The 16810-nt window shown below is 38.3% G+C and overlaps 2 protein-coding genes across 2 annotated transcripts; both read right to left on the reverse strand.

Annotated features, from left to right (window-relative positions):
* On the reverse strand, positions 1-1841 carry LOC5497749 (neuropeptide Y receptor type 2). Its single transcript, XM_001619503.3, has one exon. The coding sequence runs from the start codon at positions 1237-1239 to the stop codon at positions 133-135; it is 1107 nt and encodes a 368-aa protein (XP_001619553.2). The 5' UTR covers positions 1240-1841; the 3' UTR covers positions 1-132.
* A 5620-nt stretch (positions 1842-7461) lies between these two features.
* LOC5504233 (WW domain-containing adapter protein with coiled-coil) lies at positions 7462-16608 on the reverse strand. Its single transcript, XM_001625123.3, has 12 exons — positions 16415-16608; positions 16211-16244; positions 15646-15838; positions 15044-15117; positions 12854-12957; positions 12386-12489; positions 11460-11619; positions 10995-11029; positions 10463-10887; positions 9521-9850; positions 9069-9193; positions 7462-7869 (listed from the first exon to the last, which is right to left on the reverse strand). Exons 1-12 carry the CDS (start codon positions 16447-16449, stop codon positions 7794-7796), a joined length of 1695 nt encoding a protein of 564 aa, XP_001625173.2. The 5' UTR covers positions 16450-16608; the 3' UTR covers positions 7462-7793.
* Positions 16609-16810: the final 202 nt, after the last annotated feature.

A 16810-nucleotide genomic window follows, 5' to 3' on the forward strand; every position in this document is an offset into this window, starting at 1 on the left:
TTTTTATTGCGGGTAAATAATCTTTAAAACTACGCCGTCGCGGTTTCGCTTCTTGCGCAGCATAAACAGCAAACTTGAAAAAGGCGCACCATTTAGGCAATATAGACCCTGGAACGAAAGCATCGCTATCGCTCAATTTCTACATAAAATGAACTTGGTAAATGCTTTGTAGTAAAAATTGCTCATAGTACCATAGCAAATAGGGTGCAGAGCGCTCGGAAAGAAAGCTAAAAGTAATAGATATTTTCTTGTGATTTTTAAGTAACGCCAGTGAATCGAAATTTTTCCCGTGTATTCCAAAATATAGAATATTTGATAAGGATAATAACCGATAATAAAAATAAGCACAATTGCATAGAAAAGATTAAAAATATCAGCCTCAAACGTAGTGACATTTAGAATGGTCTGCTGTTCGGATGATTGCGTGTTCTCATAGCTACGCTGTTCGTCGTGATCGGCGCAAAAAGCCGGATTCACATGACACATATTACCGAGCTCAAAGCCTTCGACATTTCTCTCTGTTTGCGACGCTCCCTTTGAATTGTGCTCATACACGCGAGAGCGCTTACCAAGTGCGCGAACCTTGTACAACACGATCAGATATGATGCAGTCACAAGCACAACCGCCACGACGAAGTTTATAGCAATGCGTAAAAACGAGAGTACTTGTAGCCCAGTGGAAGGGAAAGTGTCGATCGTGTCGCCCGTAAACAACGTGAGACACCAAACATGCCCATGGGGTCCTTGGACCTCTGTGTTGTAGATGAAATTGGGCAGTACAAGCACAATCGATGCAAACCATATGAAAGTGATCACAAGCAAGGCTAAGCGTCGTGAGCTCGGAAGACGCTGAGCGATCATGGGAAACGCCAAAAACCAGCAACGATACATTGCAATAGCTGCTATAGTGCTGGTAGTCACGAGCAGAGCGGTCACTTGAAGTGGGCTGACTATATGGCACAGGAATTCCCCAAAATACCAAGTTCCAAGTTCGTCGTACACTACTAGAAATGGGATAGTGCATGTGTTGATTAGCTCTGCGATGGAAAGGTTTGCCACGAGAAAGTATAAAAACACCTTGGTTTGCTGTCTTGCAGTGATGGCTGTATGTACTACCACAGCATTTCCTACAAGCGATGCCGAGAGCACAAGAGCTACCAGAAAAAAGCGAAACACTCTCGCACCAAAGGGCTCCATGTACCACTCCGAAATGCTTCCATTTGTTGCATTTGAATTCATATTTTTACAACTTTAACTAATCTTCATTTGTATATAAACCATAAAGGTTGTGGTCTGAGTATAGGTAGATTACTGTGCGGAGTTTGCAGTCTGAGTTTGGGCGGGTATTTGCTGCCAGCCGTGCAGAGCGCCAATTTTGACTGTTTCCCTGACAACGGCCCGGTCTGTTGTAATTTACATTACACACTGTGACTCAAGTTCTTGATACTACTGTCTGCTCTCTATTCTACAGACTTTCATAAATCTAATAAAGAGTGTCATCGCAATTATCAAAATAACGCCTAAAGTTACTCATCATTCATCGGAGTAAGAGACCAGGAGCTATATTATTTTCAAGTCGTGCGTGAGAAAGGCCAAAAAAGACGCCTGTTGTCATCAAAAGAATAGATTTATGATTTAAAGTTTTTACACTATGCTCTATGCCATGTGCACGTATACACTCGCCCAAGGCTGGTATATCTCACAAACTCAAACTTTACTCAGATGCTACGGTAACAATGGTGGCCTCGTCGGCGGCCCCGTGCAAATAAAAAAAAAACCTTTTATGGAATTGTTTTTATAGTTAAGTTAGGTACGTCTTTAACGTTTACACCTGGATGGCAGTACATTGCGCATTAAAAGAACATAGGCCAGAGTTTGATACTGTAGGGAGGTCGGTCGACATTTCTTTCCGCTCATCCGTCCCTCCCGCAAAGAAAACAATTCTAGATGGATAGTTGTGACATGAGAGTCAAGGAAGATTTATTGTGAATCAAAACGAATACCTAAGTACTTGAAGTGCTAGTCCTTCGACTGTTGAAAGGCTATTTCACCTGTCGCAACCGTAATTTCCCGGGAAATAACGCATATGCATTTTGCAAGGCTAGTACACAGCTCTAAGGCCACACTACGAGATACGTAGCCTGCTTGCAGGCCGTACTCGGTGTCCCTCTACGTTTGGTGATAGAGCGCCATCTTGAATTTTAAGCCGCGTGGTTCCTGGGGGCGAGCGCAAGAACGTACGCAGGGCAGGGGGAAAAGGAGAGAGAAAAAGGGAAAAACCGCCTGCACTAATACCCGTGATTCTCAGGACACACTTTGAATCCCGTCCACTAGCGGACGGGGTTTGTGATTGGTCGAAAAACAATGGGATGCTTTGATGAGAAGCAGTAACTCCCGAAACGTCACACATTCCCCAAACAAACTTCGATCTAGACCTTGTGCCAAGGTTAACTCGTGCCCATTCTGCATGGGCAGGCTAGTTTTATATTGGCATAGAGCGTTATTTTGGTTGGACACATAATTTTACTAAGGGGTGTGGCCTGGTATCCCAGGTCAGTCTTGAACATGAACCCAGAGTCAAGGAATGCAATAAACTGCAATTACTAAGCACCATCTTTTATTGATAATATCTATAGTAGGAGCATTGCTCTGAGTTGTTGTAGTACATTCTTTATAATTAGCAGAAGTTCTGCATACTTGATCATTGTTATTATCTGAATTAATCTCCCCCTACTTGTCAATATGTACACCTCTGAGTTCAAATTGAACAGTGCTGTTTTTATGAAGAACTTGAAAGTATTGCTTCAAATCATTTATTGTTTCTACTTCAAGCAACACACATGTACCTTCGATATCAATTAAGCCGTGCAAATTTTTAGCATGGGAATCAAAGATTTTAAATACATTATCGACAGTGTAATAAATACCGACTGTCTCAGATTCTATTGTCAACAGGAAAGAATTGTATCTCTGATCTATTAAAGATTGGATTGCATTATCAAGGGAAATTGAGAACATAAATCCTTGAATATCGGAATTACCATTTAGAGACCCTGTATAACTTTCACTGTAATTAAGCTCATAATTAATGTCCTGTACCGTAAGTATGGTAGGCAATTCTGTTAACAATAAAAATGACTGGTTCCATAACCTTGACAATAAAGAGTACAATTCATTTCCAGTATTCATTATTTGAACCAGGTCTGTTGAACAAGTTATTGGCTTTGTGTCTTTGTAAATAAGAGCACATAAAGTCATTGCAACACATTGTTGACCAGCGTTCGGACCAAATACAGACACAGTGTCTTGACTGTAAGGTGCATTGATTGTTTTACTGGGATTAATAGGATTGATAGGGCCAGGGTTTTTTTCTATATCCACACACAGGCAGTAATTGCAATAATTAATACACAGATTTAGTTGATCTATTATGAAAGGTTTTGGGCAACTTAATTCCAACATTTTTTTCTACTTTCCACCCTGTTCTTTATTTTAATTCTGTGTGTGTACTTCCATCTACGAAGGCACTTATCATCTTCATCAATATGTAGTTTTTTTACCAAGATTATATGCACAAATATTATGTATCCTTGATGACTTCGGTACATTTTTTTATGTGTTTCGTTACAACCCTTCTTATAGCTCTTTTCTTAAAGAAAGCATGGGTAAGCTGTTTCACAGGTAGTCTGCTTGGTTCACGGTCTCGTTTAACACCACGGAAATATGTGTTTCGATGTTTATTGTAGTACATGCTGACAGACTTGGCACGTCGAGATCTACAGCTCTTTATTGGTATCAATAATGTATTTTTCTCACTTACTTTTACAGACATTTGAAATACTTCTGAGAAACACTCATCTGCATCAAAGCTTAGATCTGAATAAAAAACATGGTAATATCTATGAAACAGTTTAAAAATAAGGATGAAAAACAGAAAACTTAATAGCTTGATAGACAAATTGACATAAAAGAGAATAAAATATAAACTATAGTTCTTGTAACAATCAACTTGACTGTTTATAACAATATGCACTTTATTCTTACAAATGTTTTGTGAGTAATTAACACCACAATCAAGTTTCGGTTTGTTGCATAGATTGAACATAATAATCAATGCAATAATAATAGCAAATAAAAAAGTAATTTTTCCATTACTGTGAAGCATTGGCAGATCGAGCACACTTTTGCTCTCTTCGTTATTTGCTGCTACTCGAACAGCCGCTGCTGGGACAGCTCCCTCACGAATGGAAGGGGTGGCGACCATTTTAACTTTGTTGGTCTCTTCGTTATTGGTTGCTACTCGAACAGCCGCTGCTAGGACAGCTCCCTCACGAATGGAAGGGGTAGCGACCAGATTAATGCTTGTCTGTTCGTTTTAAGCTCCTAGGAGAGCTCCCTTACGAATGGAAGGGGTATTCTTGAGCTTTATGTAACCTTCGGCGATAAACATGGGCAGTAAAAACGCCAGAAACAACCAGAGAATGGTCCAACTCCAATGACGCAACAACTCGTGGACGAATTTCTCCTGCGTAGTCGATTTATGGGAGCGCGATAAAGCTGGACTAAACACAGGTAGCCCAATTCATTGTGACCAATTCCCTCTCGACTGCGCGAGGAACGCCTGTCTACGTTTGCCTGCTAGCTCGACGCCGAAAACGACGAAAAAACATAAACAGCATTTTAAGACTCGTGCCGGCCAAAGGCCTGGGCACGAGTAATTAGAAAATTCCCTATGTCGAGCGCAGGAGATTTTCGAGAGCTGGTCGCAGACGCTTGTATCAGCCGTTTGGGAAAACTATTGCTACTTCACATGGGTAGAGGAGTTTTGTCAAGAGGATCCTCGATATATATTTATGCACTAGTCAATTGAAACCCCCACCCCCATGGTCCGGGGAAAGGGTGGTGGATTAGAGTTTGACGCTGTACAAAACAGAGAAATGCCCCCACGCCTAGGGACAAAACTGCAGTCAAATCCCCCTACTCCTCGGGATGCAAACTATATATATACTACCCGACAACAAGTCATCTGAAAAATAAGCCTATATCTTTCAAAGCCAGTACAATTCAGCGAATTTATAGTTATAACTATGAAGATAACAGTTAACAAAAAAATGAAAAAATGAATTATATTCATTTGGCGTTAGTAATCATTCATATTCGTTTTTTCACATTTGCCAAGCCGCTTGCCACACGCTGATACATGGAATTGCTTGCTACAAAAGTGAAAGAGTCTCAAACCAGAAACTGACAGGACGTTTGCAATCAATCATTTTTATTTTTGCACTATTTGAAGTTGAGTTAATAATTTTACAAAGTGGACTTGGCAGATTAAAAAAGATTAGTACAATGAAATTTTGTAATGAAAGTAGTGTGCGAGTGACCAAAAGAGCGAGGAGCTTTCAAGTTGGCCCCTACCAAAGTTGTTATTTCCATGAGAATTCGGGAAAATTCATTTTACAGTATTTTTATATCATTACATTTTTTTGTATATTTTTCTATATAACTAGCTAACCTGACCTGGACAAAAAAAAACTATAATAATAATAGTGATGAAAAATAAATAAACAAACAATAATTAATACACATATATGTTTTTCTTCCTTTTCTTATTTTTTTTTATTTTTCCCTTCCCTCTCTCTTCTCTTTCTTTTCTTTCCCTTTCCTTTCTTCTTTTTTTTCTGGTGTTTTTTTCGGATCAACTTATCACAAGCTACCCCTGGCTGCCAAGGTAAAAATGCTTTATTTTTCTAAGGAATGACCAGCAGGGATTTTTTTATAGTCAATGGTATTTCTTCCCATATTTTTGAAGATATGGCAGCAAATCTCGACAGCCCAACATTAGTTATAGAAGCTGATCTGCATAAGTTGCCCTCGGATGCAAATCTTGTGTTATGACCATGTATTTGCGATGAAGGTAAAACTAAATTTGACAGGGCTTGTGGGGTATTGTTCAATAGGTCTTTTAATTTATGCACCAGAGAGGATACTTTGGTTTTGAATATATTATCAATATTGTGCATGTCGAGTAGTTTGTAAAGTTGAAAGGCACTCTCATATTTGTGGCAAATAACATTGTTTTTAGGCATTTATTTTGTTTTCTTTTGATGGTCGAGAGACGAGTTTGGCATGCGGTTCCCCAGCTCATGATTCCATATGAAATGTAGGGGTAGATTAGGTTGTAGAAAAGCTGCTTTAGAAGACTTATGGAAACAAGATGTCGCAATTTGTAGATGATGCCAATATTTTTGGATATTTTGTTGTTTATATGCTGGATTTGGTGTTCCCATTTAAGGTTATTGTCTATAAACATGCCAAGATATTTAATAGTATTTTTTTATATATCACAGGCCGTGATGATACTACTCTCTTGCTAGGTGATGATACTAACTTTCTTCCTAGGTGATTAAATAATCATGTAGTTAGTTTTTTTAAAGTTAATGGTTAATTTGTTTGCATTGCAGTATTTGATTACATTTAATAGTTCAGTGTTAATAGTTGGCTCCAAGTATTTAGGATCTTTAGATGAATAAAAAATCTTTGTATCATCTGCAAATACTCTGAATTTCAGTTTTTTTGAAGAGTGTGGGAGGTCGTTGATGTGTAGAAGAAAAAGCAAAGGTCCAAGTGTTGACCCTTGTGGGACTCCGCAGGTAATTCGTTGAAGGTCTTATTCAGTGTTTCCTAGTTTGACAAACTGTTTTCTTTCATTTAGGTAGCTTGAAAACCATTTTTGTGGGGTACCCCTTATTCCATATTTGTACATTTTATCAAGTAAAATTTTATGGTTAAGGGTATCAAATGCCTTCGAGAAATCAAGGAAAATACCACAGGTTAGCATGTTTTGATCTAGTGCTGTTTTAAAGTTTTCGATAGTTTCTAAGACTGCATGCTCCGAAGAGTTGCGGTAGTATCTCTTCGTTCTAGTCCTTGCATTATCCGTTCTCGTAATTTGAAAAATAGGTAACAGAACCTAATAGCAAGGGGGGGGGGGGGGGGTAATTGTTAATAACAAAAAACAAATTCAAAATGACCTATTTTCTGCATAGAATTACAGAGAGTAGGGCTGGAAATACATCCAAAAAAATTTTTTACAGCGATTTTTGCGGGACACTCCGATATATGGGTACAGCGCTTTAGCAAAAAGGGACAATACGAGATATGGGTACAGCGCTTTAACAAGGACAGTACGAGATATGGGTACAGCGCTTTAGCAAGAAGGGAAAGTACTAGATATGGATACAGCGCTTTAGCAAGAAGGACAGTACGAGATATGGATACAGCGGTTTAGCAAAAAGGGATAGTACGAGATATACACACAGAGCTTAAACAAAAACGGTTACTATGAGATGTGGACACACGCAGGGCGATTGAGACTGTCATAAGGGGACTTGCGTCGCATGTTGCTACAACTTTAAAAAACTCACTACTTTCTGGGAAATAAAATAAAATAAAACACGCGAATGCATTTGACAGATTCTATTATACAACACAATCTCAACAAGAATGTCCCTTCGGGAGGGAATAGTCATCTCAAAGAGACAATATCAACCGTGGGCTCCCCCCCCAGGGTGCGCCGTGCAATTCATGTGCATTTCATGCTGAACAGAGGAGCATGGCGCAGTGGCAATACGGGTGACCAACGCTGAACAGAAAGGGAATATCTAATGGTAAGGATTTATGGCTCCTACTCAGTGACTCAGTCTCAGTGTCTGCCTTAAACTTCATTTAACAATCGACAAGGTGAAGGAATCGAGCTCTCCCTCTGCAATTGTCGACAAGCAAACGAGTAATCATCACGTTAGCGACTTTTTATCAGACTCTGCTAGAAGGAACTCCAGGGTCTTGGTCACTTCCTTGAGAGATGCTAACCTGTGAAAAAAGGCAATAACAGGGCGTTAGTAGGGGGGGTAACTACATCATAGACAGACGACTATATATTGTCTGTACCGGGATCTCTCCCAGCCTTATTGTATCAAGTTCGTTTTAAAGAAAATCAACCAGACACAAACTAAGCAAATCATGCACATCAGGCAATTGTCATTAAAGACGATTCCTGTTAATTTACCAAAACTACAAAATAGGTTCTGCAGCCAGGTCCATACTACGCCAGGCACGGCTTCGTAATAGGGGAGACGCGTTGACTATAGCTGGCTAATTTCTAACACAACAAACAGAAGTTCATCAGTTGGGCACGTAAAACTTTATTCCTGTTTTTACACATCTTTTAGAGAGATAGCAAAGAGACAGCAGCGATTTTCTCGAGATTTTTAGGTGAATAGAACATTGTCTATTCTAGACAAAATGAAAAATGTTTGTAGCTAATATGACAATATGTACGAGGTTTCATTGATGGAAGAGTGTTTTTAATAGTCCAGTCAATATCTACGAAAATTTATAGCCAAACCAAAAAGTAATTGCCACACAATTTTATTGTTAAAGGATAGGAAAAGACATTCTAAACAACACCCCAAACGTTTGTCAAAGTTCTCTTTGGGAACATCTCGAAATTTGACAATAAACAATTTCTTTTGTCCGATGCTTGGATGCTTTGGTTATTCATGAGCGCATTGGCAGAGTGATCTCATGAGTGCGGAGGGTTAGTACGCCATGAATAACAAGAGAATACAAGACTGCAAGATTGACAAAAGAACTTGTTAATTGTTGAATTTCGAGATATTCCCCCAAGAGAACTTGGAGAAGTTTTGGGAAGTTATTAAATAACATGCTACTCTGTCATTTTAGACTGAAATCATTTGTGTTGCAATTACTTTTAGGTTGACTGGACTATAAGTACTATTAAAAGATTTAACTAATAGTGTGTTGCGCACTAACGTGGCCATCAAGGGAAAGTTAGCCAATCAGCACGCGACAATCACAATTTTTAATGACATGAGTTAGAAGGATTCCTTCGTGCCCTAGTGTGTACTCTTTTGATTGGGTAATCAAGTTTATGCCAATCCCTGTTTCCATTTAAATCATAAAACCTTCGAGGTGGCCATGAAAGCGCACATAGCACTGTAATTAGCCACAAAATACCACCTGCCATTACAGTAAAAAAAAAATCTTACCGTTTCGTCCCCAGATCTAGCCGTAGCTCCAGGAGATTTAATTGTGAATGTAACTGAAATTGTTCAATTATAGTTTTGTTTGCATCGTTTGCATTTGAGCTCCCTTCTTCGCTGAGCCTTTGGATCTAAAGATGAAAAGATCAAGAGATATTTGATTTAAAGATAGACAAAAAAAAAGAAATATTTTACCAGCTTTATGAAAGCTTTGAGAGATGTAAGCAATTCATGATTCAAAAGTTGTCAAAAAAATCAGAACCCTGGATTGCCTAAACAAATACCTCCCCTCTCCCCTCCTATATAATAAAACTTGAATTGGGTTAAACAATGCCACCTACACAAGCCCCAACACAGATTTTCCTTATGGTATCAAAGGCAGAAAACATGTTAGTGAGGAGTTCCAAATTAAAGAGCTTTTGTGAGCAGTCCCCAAAATGGCAACACTCTTATCTCACCTGTTTCTCGGCCCCTTCGGTAACCCACCCAACCACATGATTGGTGAGGGACTTATCCACAAATTTGTTCAGCGCTTGGAGGTTGACCGTAGGCGAAGGCTGGCTTGATAGCGAACCATAAGGTGACGATGATGCCTGGACACTTATCTGAGGCATGTGTGTGCCTGATAGCCCGGGCAGCTGCTCCTTACTGGTAGCTGATGTGTGAGGCAAGAGGCCAGGTGAGCCTGAGTTACTGGCCCTGTTATCTTCCCAGGCTATTGCACTGGTGGACATCTGAGTGCTCACAGACTGGGATGCATAGTGGTGCGGCATTGTAGAATGTTTTGCCTGCAAAAAAAAAATGGCATGCCTAGTCTTTTATCCAATCAATAACCTTTTATCTCTTCCTACACAGACCTTGCAATCCAATAGAATAGTTGCACTAGAAAGACTTAATCATGAACTCACGAATTTGGCCTTTTAGCCCAGGATTTCAATAATATAGTTTAAGTTTAGTTTAAGTTTAATTCAACCTTTCGCAGTATAGACTGGATTACAGGTGAGTCACAGGTACAAGTAAGCACTAAAATAAAGTACAATTAATCAAATGTAATCAGCATATTTAACAGTAGCGAACTCGTTGAAATGACTCGTATTAGTAGGCCTCTGAGACGATGTAGATTTTGTCTGAGGTTATACCCTGAATGGTGTAATGCAACGCCCTTTAATAATTGGAAAAAGAGGATTCGCTAGCTTAATTCTGGAAACAAACCGCTGGCATGCAATATTTCTTCCCTTGTGCAACGTTGGAAGGAAATATACTGTAAGGTGCCTAGTTTTCAAATCTACTAGATGTTTTAATGTCTAATGAGCATCCATGATTATTTAGAACATGTTAGCATGAAACATGTTCCGAGAGACCATATTTTGGCTCTGGTGTGAATGCAGCATTCAACGCACCTCAGTTAATTGTCTCTGGTGAAGAAGTGTGGCTTGCTGTAGAGGATGCAAAGCTGGCTGGGCAGCCAACACTTCATAGTGATTTTTCTGTGATTGCTGACTAATTGAAGGCTGTGCAGTACAATTTTCATGCTCCTGGTTACCATTATTTACAAGTCCATATTGAGTATAGCTTGATTGCATGTTATGTAGCTGAGTGGAAGATACAGTTCCCTGCGTCACAGGGTAGGAAACTTGGGCGGGCATGTGGCGCTGAAGATGCTGTTGCAACAGCTGTGGGGACTGGGTGGGAGTGAACTGTGTGGGGTGTGGGGATAGTGAGATCAGCTGTGGAGAGGCTGTGTGCACATTGGCATCGTACACACTCGGCCGTGAGGATGGGGTAGAAGGGGGGGACACATCTTGAAGGCTTCCTGCAGGAGAAACTGCAAGCAAAGACAAGTATAGAATGGTTAAGATACACATAGATCTGGAAAGCACTGTCTACAAATTGAAGTGACCACTAGAAAGAACTATGCGCAGGACAACTCACCTGAAGGATTTGTAGCAACTGGAGTAGATCTGTTACTGGAAATAAAATAAAACATTTTATTAATAATATGTTCTTGTATTTGGGGATTAACATTCTAGCATAAGGGAATGCTTAAGCACTTAAGGTTTTGCCGCATTTTATTGTGAGCAGCTTTGCACTGTGATTTGTGTTGTTGTGGGTGTACGTATTGTGTGTATCAGGTGTTGTTTTATGTTTTGTGCCATGTGTTGTGACATGCTTTGCACTGGATGTTATGTCAAGTTTTGTGTTGGGTGTTGTACAATGCTTTGTGCTGGGTGTTGTGCCAAGTGTGGTGTCATCTAAAACTTAGAGAAAATGGGACACCATGTTATTATTTCATCCTGACGATTATTTTGCTGTCACAAGCCTCTAAAACTAACTATTCCTTTTCATTTCATTTCTTTCCTTTTTCTTTTATCTATATGAAAACAGTGTAGTACAAACCTGTGTGAGCCAGTTGACATGGCCGAGGTATAGGCAGAGGTAGTCTTGACCACAGGGTGTCTGTCAAGGCTGTTAGAATGGTTGGTGTGTCGTGGGTGATCTTCTGAGTATTTTTCATTGCTGTATTGCTCTCTGCTACTAGGGATCTTTGCTGAAGTATCTATAAGGGTTACACCAGTAAATGGAAATATACCAAAATATGTGGAAATACTAGGTTTAACAAAGTTATTGTGTCTTGAATGGCTATAAATATAGATGAAGATAAACAGAACTACAGTGCTATAGACAATACATGGACTGTTTGCAACTACAAAGACAAATAGAATTATGGATTTATGACGAATATCTGGAAAGTTATTCTATGTAACTTTTGTTTGGCAACATGTTAGAATGGATACGATACAATGTATCGCAAAAAGTTTTTGTTGCATGTTATCCCGTTAACACCTTAATGCTCAGATGAGAACCTTTGTGCTGTTATCTCTACTACCTGTACTTCCTAAGTTAGATTTCAGATACCAGGGCCGGGTTCCTAGAAAGCTGAGATAAATAAGGTTGTTATCCAATCAAATGTTTTGATAACCATATTTATCTGTGGATAAGCGCTAACCTGCTTTCGGGGAACCGGGCCCAGGTCTTTCTAGAATGTGTATTTGTTTTGTTTTTTTTCTTCTGGTTGTCAAAGTGCTACTGCCCTCTACCTCCTAACAATAACGGCTAAGGCTATAAAAAGACACAAGGTTCCCACTAAAGCCCTCAATCTTCTAATAATCATCCAAGCCTGAATGGGCACGCTGATATCAAACAGCGGCTGTCCCAATCAAAATCAAAGTAGCCCACAGGTGAATTCATAGCCAAAATATGAATTCAAAGCAACAAGCCAAATATAAACAAGCAAATACTTAATCTAACAATAGCAAACTCACACTTGGAGGATTTATTGGAGTCTCTGGCACTGATGTGATCTTTGTCTTTCGACTCTGCCATTGCAAGCTGCTTTTGTCTAACCTTGTCTTTCTCTCGCTTCTCTCTACATACATAACAACAAGGTTAAACCATAGATAAAGTATATCCATTAATCCTAAGTTTCAAAAAAAAAAACTTGTCTCACTGTTACTTCTCTCTAAATATGCTAGCAACAATGGTAAGCCATAAGATGGATATGACCTACTCGTTTGTGGTCCAATACTTAATACACATCATGTGACTAAGAGTATATCCATTACTAGCTTTTATTAAGTGATTGAAATGGATTCTTTGTGCATCTCAGTAATGTGTGTAAATGGCTGCAAAGTTGGCCATCTTTACGCCATAGAAATAAGGTACAACTCTGAATATATTGGGGGAGGCCACCCAAAATGCCCTAAATACATAATATATTTTCAAGGACGTACCTCTCAAGCCATTCTTTGGGCTTTTCCCATTGAGACTTCTCTGTTTTAAAATTGTAGTAATATATTTTGCCTGACGAGCTGACATGTTGGGACCATGGGAATTCCTAGAATAATAAATGATATGATATAAATGATATATAGCATTTTCCAAATCTTTGATTTGAAGTGAGAGAGAACTTAAGCATAAACAGCATGAAAGTTGTCAGAAAGTCTGGCATATTTCCCTGAACTGGCCTGTTTTGGTTGAGTTTTGGCACTGTTTTTTTTACACTAAATAAATATCTTCAGTGTTCAGAATTAAGATCATTCTGGACGTTTTGCTTCGTTGTGACCACTCCCTTGCATAGCTTGATGTGTGATTAATGATTAAAAAACCTGTATCAAACCTGTATCAGGAGTGGGGGTTCTGTAAGGTAAACGATATGTCCGCGGAAAGAAAATATTGTCGCGCCACAATTCTCACTACATGTGCAAACTATATATCAAATAAAAGATTGCAATAGCTAATTTCGTGTTTAAGTTTTGAGGCCTCAAACTCAAAAGTATGGAGTTAACTCTAGAGCGTAATGCACGTTATTGCGCATGCACTTGCAAGTAATTGCATCTCAATGACAGATAGATGATCTACCAAAGTGTATGAGGACTTTTTGTTATTTGACACTGTCAACAAAATATCACGAATCAAAGTTGGAACTCTCGTTTCTGGCGAAATTTGGACCTGAAAAGTGCTATAAAAGCTATCTTCAGTCGAAAATTGAAAATTCCTCACACACTTTATGACATGGTATAATTATCTTTCAGATCCCAAAAATTTAAAACCTGTCGCTAGGTTACGCCAGACAAGCTTGAGTTCTCACCTCAAAATAATACGCTAGAAAAGTCAGCAAAGGCCCATTTTAGCCGTCTTATAATGTGATTTATGGAAAACTTTTTTTTGCAAAAATAAAGTTTAAGAACTATTGTTGCAAAAAACACAAAAACAAGCAGTGGTGTCAAATTTACCTTTACCAAGACCTTTAACATATAAGATAGATTGCTTTAGAGCTTTGATCAATTGTGTTAAAAATGCTTTGATGAATTTGGTTAAAAATGCTGTTACTAAAGAGAAATAATTATTTGGTTTTGTTTTACTTTGAAAGGTAAAAGTAGTAAAGATACTGAACTGTGAAAACAAAATAAAATGTGTTTAAGAAAACATAGCATTCAGTAATTCTTTAACAAGGCAAACCTATAGATAAAATCAAAGATATAGTCAGCAGGTTGTGTGGACCCGATTAGTCAATAACTGCTGATAAGTCATGTAATCGATAAATTGATTTATAGATATGATTCTACTTTATTTTAACAAATCAGCCACATGTAAATTTAATAATAAGGATTCCTTAGTCAAATCAAGAACATTCATATATATTTTAGTAGAGACCCTATTTAGTCTGCGACAGGGGTCTACACCTCATAAGCATTGTGCTTTTAGTAGACTCCTCATCATCACTATTTTTTGCATTATTATCATTATACTATTATTTGGTGAAATAAACTTGATTGATTGATCGATAATCCAAGATGGGGGATGAGCTGTTGCCATGGGTATCGAAGAGCGCAAGGTTTCCAAGCTTGGTAAATAAATATTAACTTTAAAGATTTTCATATATTGATTGCAAATAATGAGTTGGGAAACCTGTGGTGATTTGAAATGGCACGTGGTTTGCTTTGGCGTTTCTCCTACATTTGCTTGAAGAAACAAGTCTATTCAAAGAACTTAACTATGCAATATGTGAAATTAAAGCTTGATTTCAAGTTGATTTTAATGGGAGACTGGAATTGCTGCAAGTCAAGGGTAACCAGTTGTAAGCATGTTTGGGACTGATTGCAGATGATTGCAGACATTATATAGATTTTAAAAAGCTTCTATGGTAGAATAAAACCAAAAATTAGGTCAAACTGGGCTTATACTTGCTGATTTACCAGATTTCTGTGTAACATTTACTTGTCAAACTAGTTTTATTGATGTTTATCTACCGATAGCTATCCAACTGATAATTTAGTTTACATGATTTGAGTTTCATCAGTTAGACAACTACCCACCGCAAAGCTAATTTAACCTTCAGATTCCTATTGGCAGATAAAGTTATCTGACTTTTCAGAAACTGGCCACTGATCTACTAACTCCAACAACAAAAACAACATTACCTCACTGGTGCTGATGTGATTAAACTTGCTAACTGGCCGCTCCCGGGAGGATTCAATGGGAGACTCACTAGATCCTGAAAAAGCAAACCTCACAGTTAAAGGTAACAAATCTGACTGATGTTTTCTTATGCCAGCATCAGTTTTGCAACAATCCAGATGGCATAACCATGTCACTAATTACTGGGATAACAAAACTTACTCTGTGTTCTTAAAGCATACATACTCATATTTGAAACATTTTTCTATTAATTTTTAAAAAGTAATCAAATAACCATTTTTTCTTTAAACACAAGCAGGAAGCTGGTATTCCGTGAAATTTTTCTTTCAGATCTGTCAAAGCACATTTTGGTATTAGTTGTCAAAAACATGTTTATGCAAAACTGACGGTTCAGATTGCAATGTCATAAAATTGTCATATAAGACTAAATGACTTCCTGACCAATTCTGCTTTTGTTGTGAAAAGATCCTTTTAATCCACATTAAGCTGTTTCACTCCAAAAACAGTTGGTTTTCACAATGGCTATAATTGTAATCATTTTAGGGGTTATTTGATGTGATGAGTTTTTTATATAGTTGGATACTAGACGCATCCTGTACCATACCTCGTTTATTTGTGTCTTTTGTGCGATAGGTGCTGTATTTTGATCTATGAGACCTTGGGGACGAATTTCGATTTGTAGAGGAATAGGGGGAGTTATCTCGACTATTGCGGCCACTAGAGTTTGTTGGTGATCTATCCCTGACACCATCCACAGCACAATTTGAGTTAGTCTTCCCTGTGTACTTGCTACTGGCCTGTAAAGAATTGGATTATCAGTGACAAGTTGGGTAACTTGTTGCCTGAAAACCTTGGCTATAATTTGTCACAACTGATTTTTGTTTAAAAATTACCCAAGCTATACTATCTTGTCAGGGAATAAATGCAAATGCATTTCTTAGTAGATCTCTTTTAGTAATGAACTTATGACTGTAACTTTGAGTTATAAGCTAAATAACTTGACTCAAAGGCCAAAGTATACATATCGAAAAAAATAATATAAAAATATGGAAAGCTAAACTGTTCGCAAAGTTTCTGTGGAGTTGGAGAATCTAAAAAAAAACTTCTTCGATTCTCTTGAATGAGTTTTCTGGCCACGTTCAACTGGTCTAGCAAGCAGAAATACAAACCTGATACGGGTGAAGCGGACTCCTTTCATGGTACCTTAAAAAGATTAACAGATACAAAAGTTATTCAATGGCTAAACATTATATATATCCATGAGAACAATCAAAGTGTTTGCCCTGATTTGCCGGCGCTGCATCAGAGCTTTGGCCGAAAAAACATGGCGGCCTATGTTTGTGACAGAGCTCTAAATACAAGTTAAAACTAACCCGTCCGATAGTCTGGGATATTTCCTATTACTCATCAAAACTGCCAATTGGCCTTTCGAAAAGGGTATGCTCCCTATTTTGAATCGAAAGCAAAGTTATTTCGGTTGCAAAGGGGCGAAAAAAAGTCTTAATCATATCGCCAAGCTGGTTTCACGTCGCCATTACCCAGCACTGCAAGCCTTCTTGGTCAGGTGATCGAAAATTACGTCACAGCGAAAGCGTAAACCAATCAACAATCTGGATTTGCATCAGATGAGAAGAACACAGGAACCCCACATAGAAATACTGAAGCATCATGGCGAATGATGAGATAATATTTAGAACCAATGATAATAATAATATAATATATAATAGTTGGTTTATTTAGACCTATACCAGTAAAACTGAACTCATGTT

Source organism: Nematostella vectensis, chromosome 2 (assembly GCF_932526225.1).
Source record: "Nematostella vectensis chromosome 2, jaNemVect1.1, whole genome shotgun sequence".
Classification (NCBI taxonomy): Eukaryota; Metazoa; Cnidaria; class Anthozoa; order Actiniaria; family Edwardsiidae; genus Nematostella; species Nematostella vectensis.

Excerpts from the sequence above, each read along its gene's own strand:
- LOC5497749 (XM_001619503.3), bottom strand. The coding sequence starts at position 1,239 with ATGAATTCAAATGCAACAAATGGAAGCATTTCGGAGTGGTACATGGAG.
- LOC5504233 (XM_001625123.3), bottom strand. The coding sequence starts at position 16,449 with ATGAGTAATAGGAAATATCCCAGACTATCGGACGG. Across the intron at positions 11,030-11,459 it reads ATGTCAACTGGCTCACACAG|TAACAGATCTACTCCAGTTG; the intron begins GTTTGTACTACA and ends TTTTATTTCCAG. Across the intron at positions 10,888-10,994 it reads AGTTGCTACAAATCCTTCAG|TTTCTCCTGCAGGAAGCCTT; the intron begins GTGAGTTGTCCT and ends CTTTGCTTGCAG.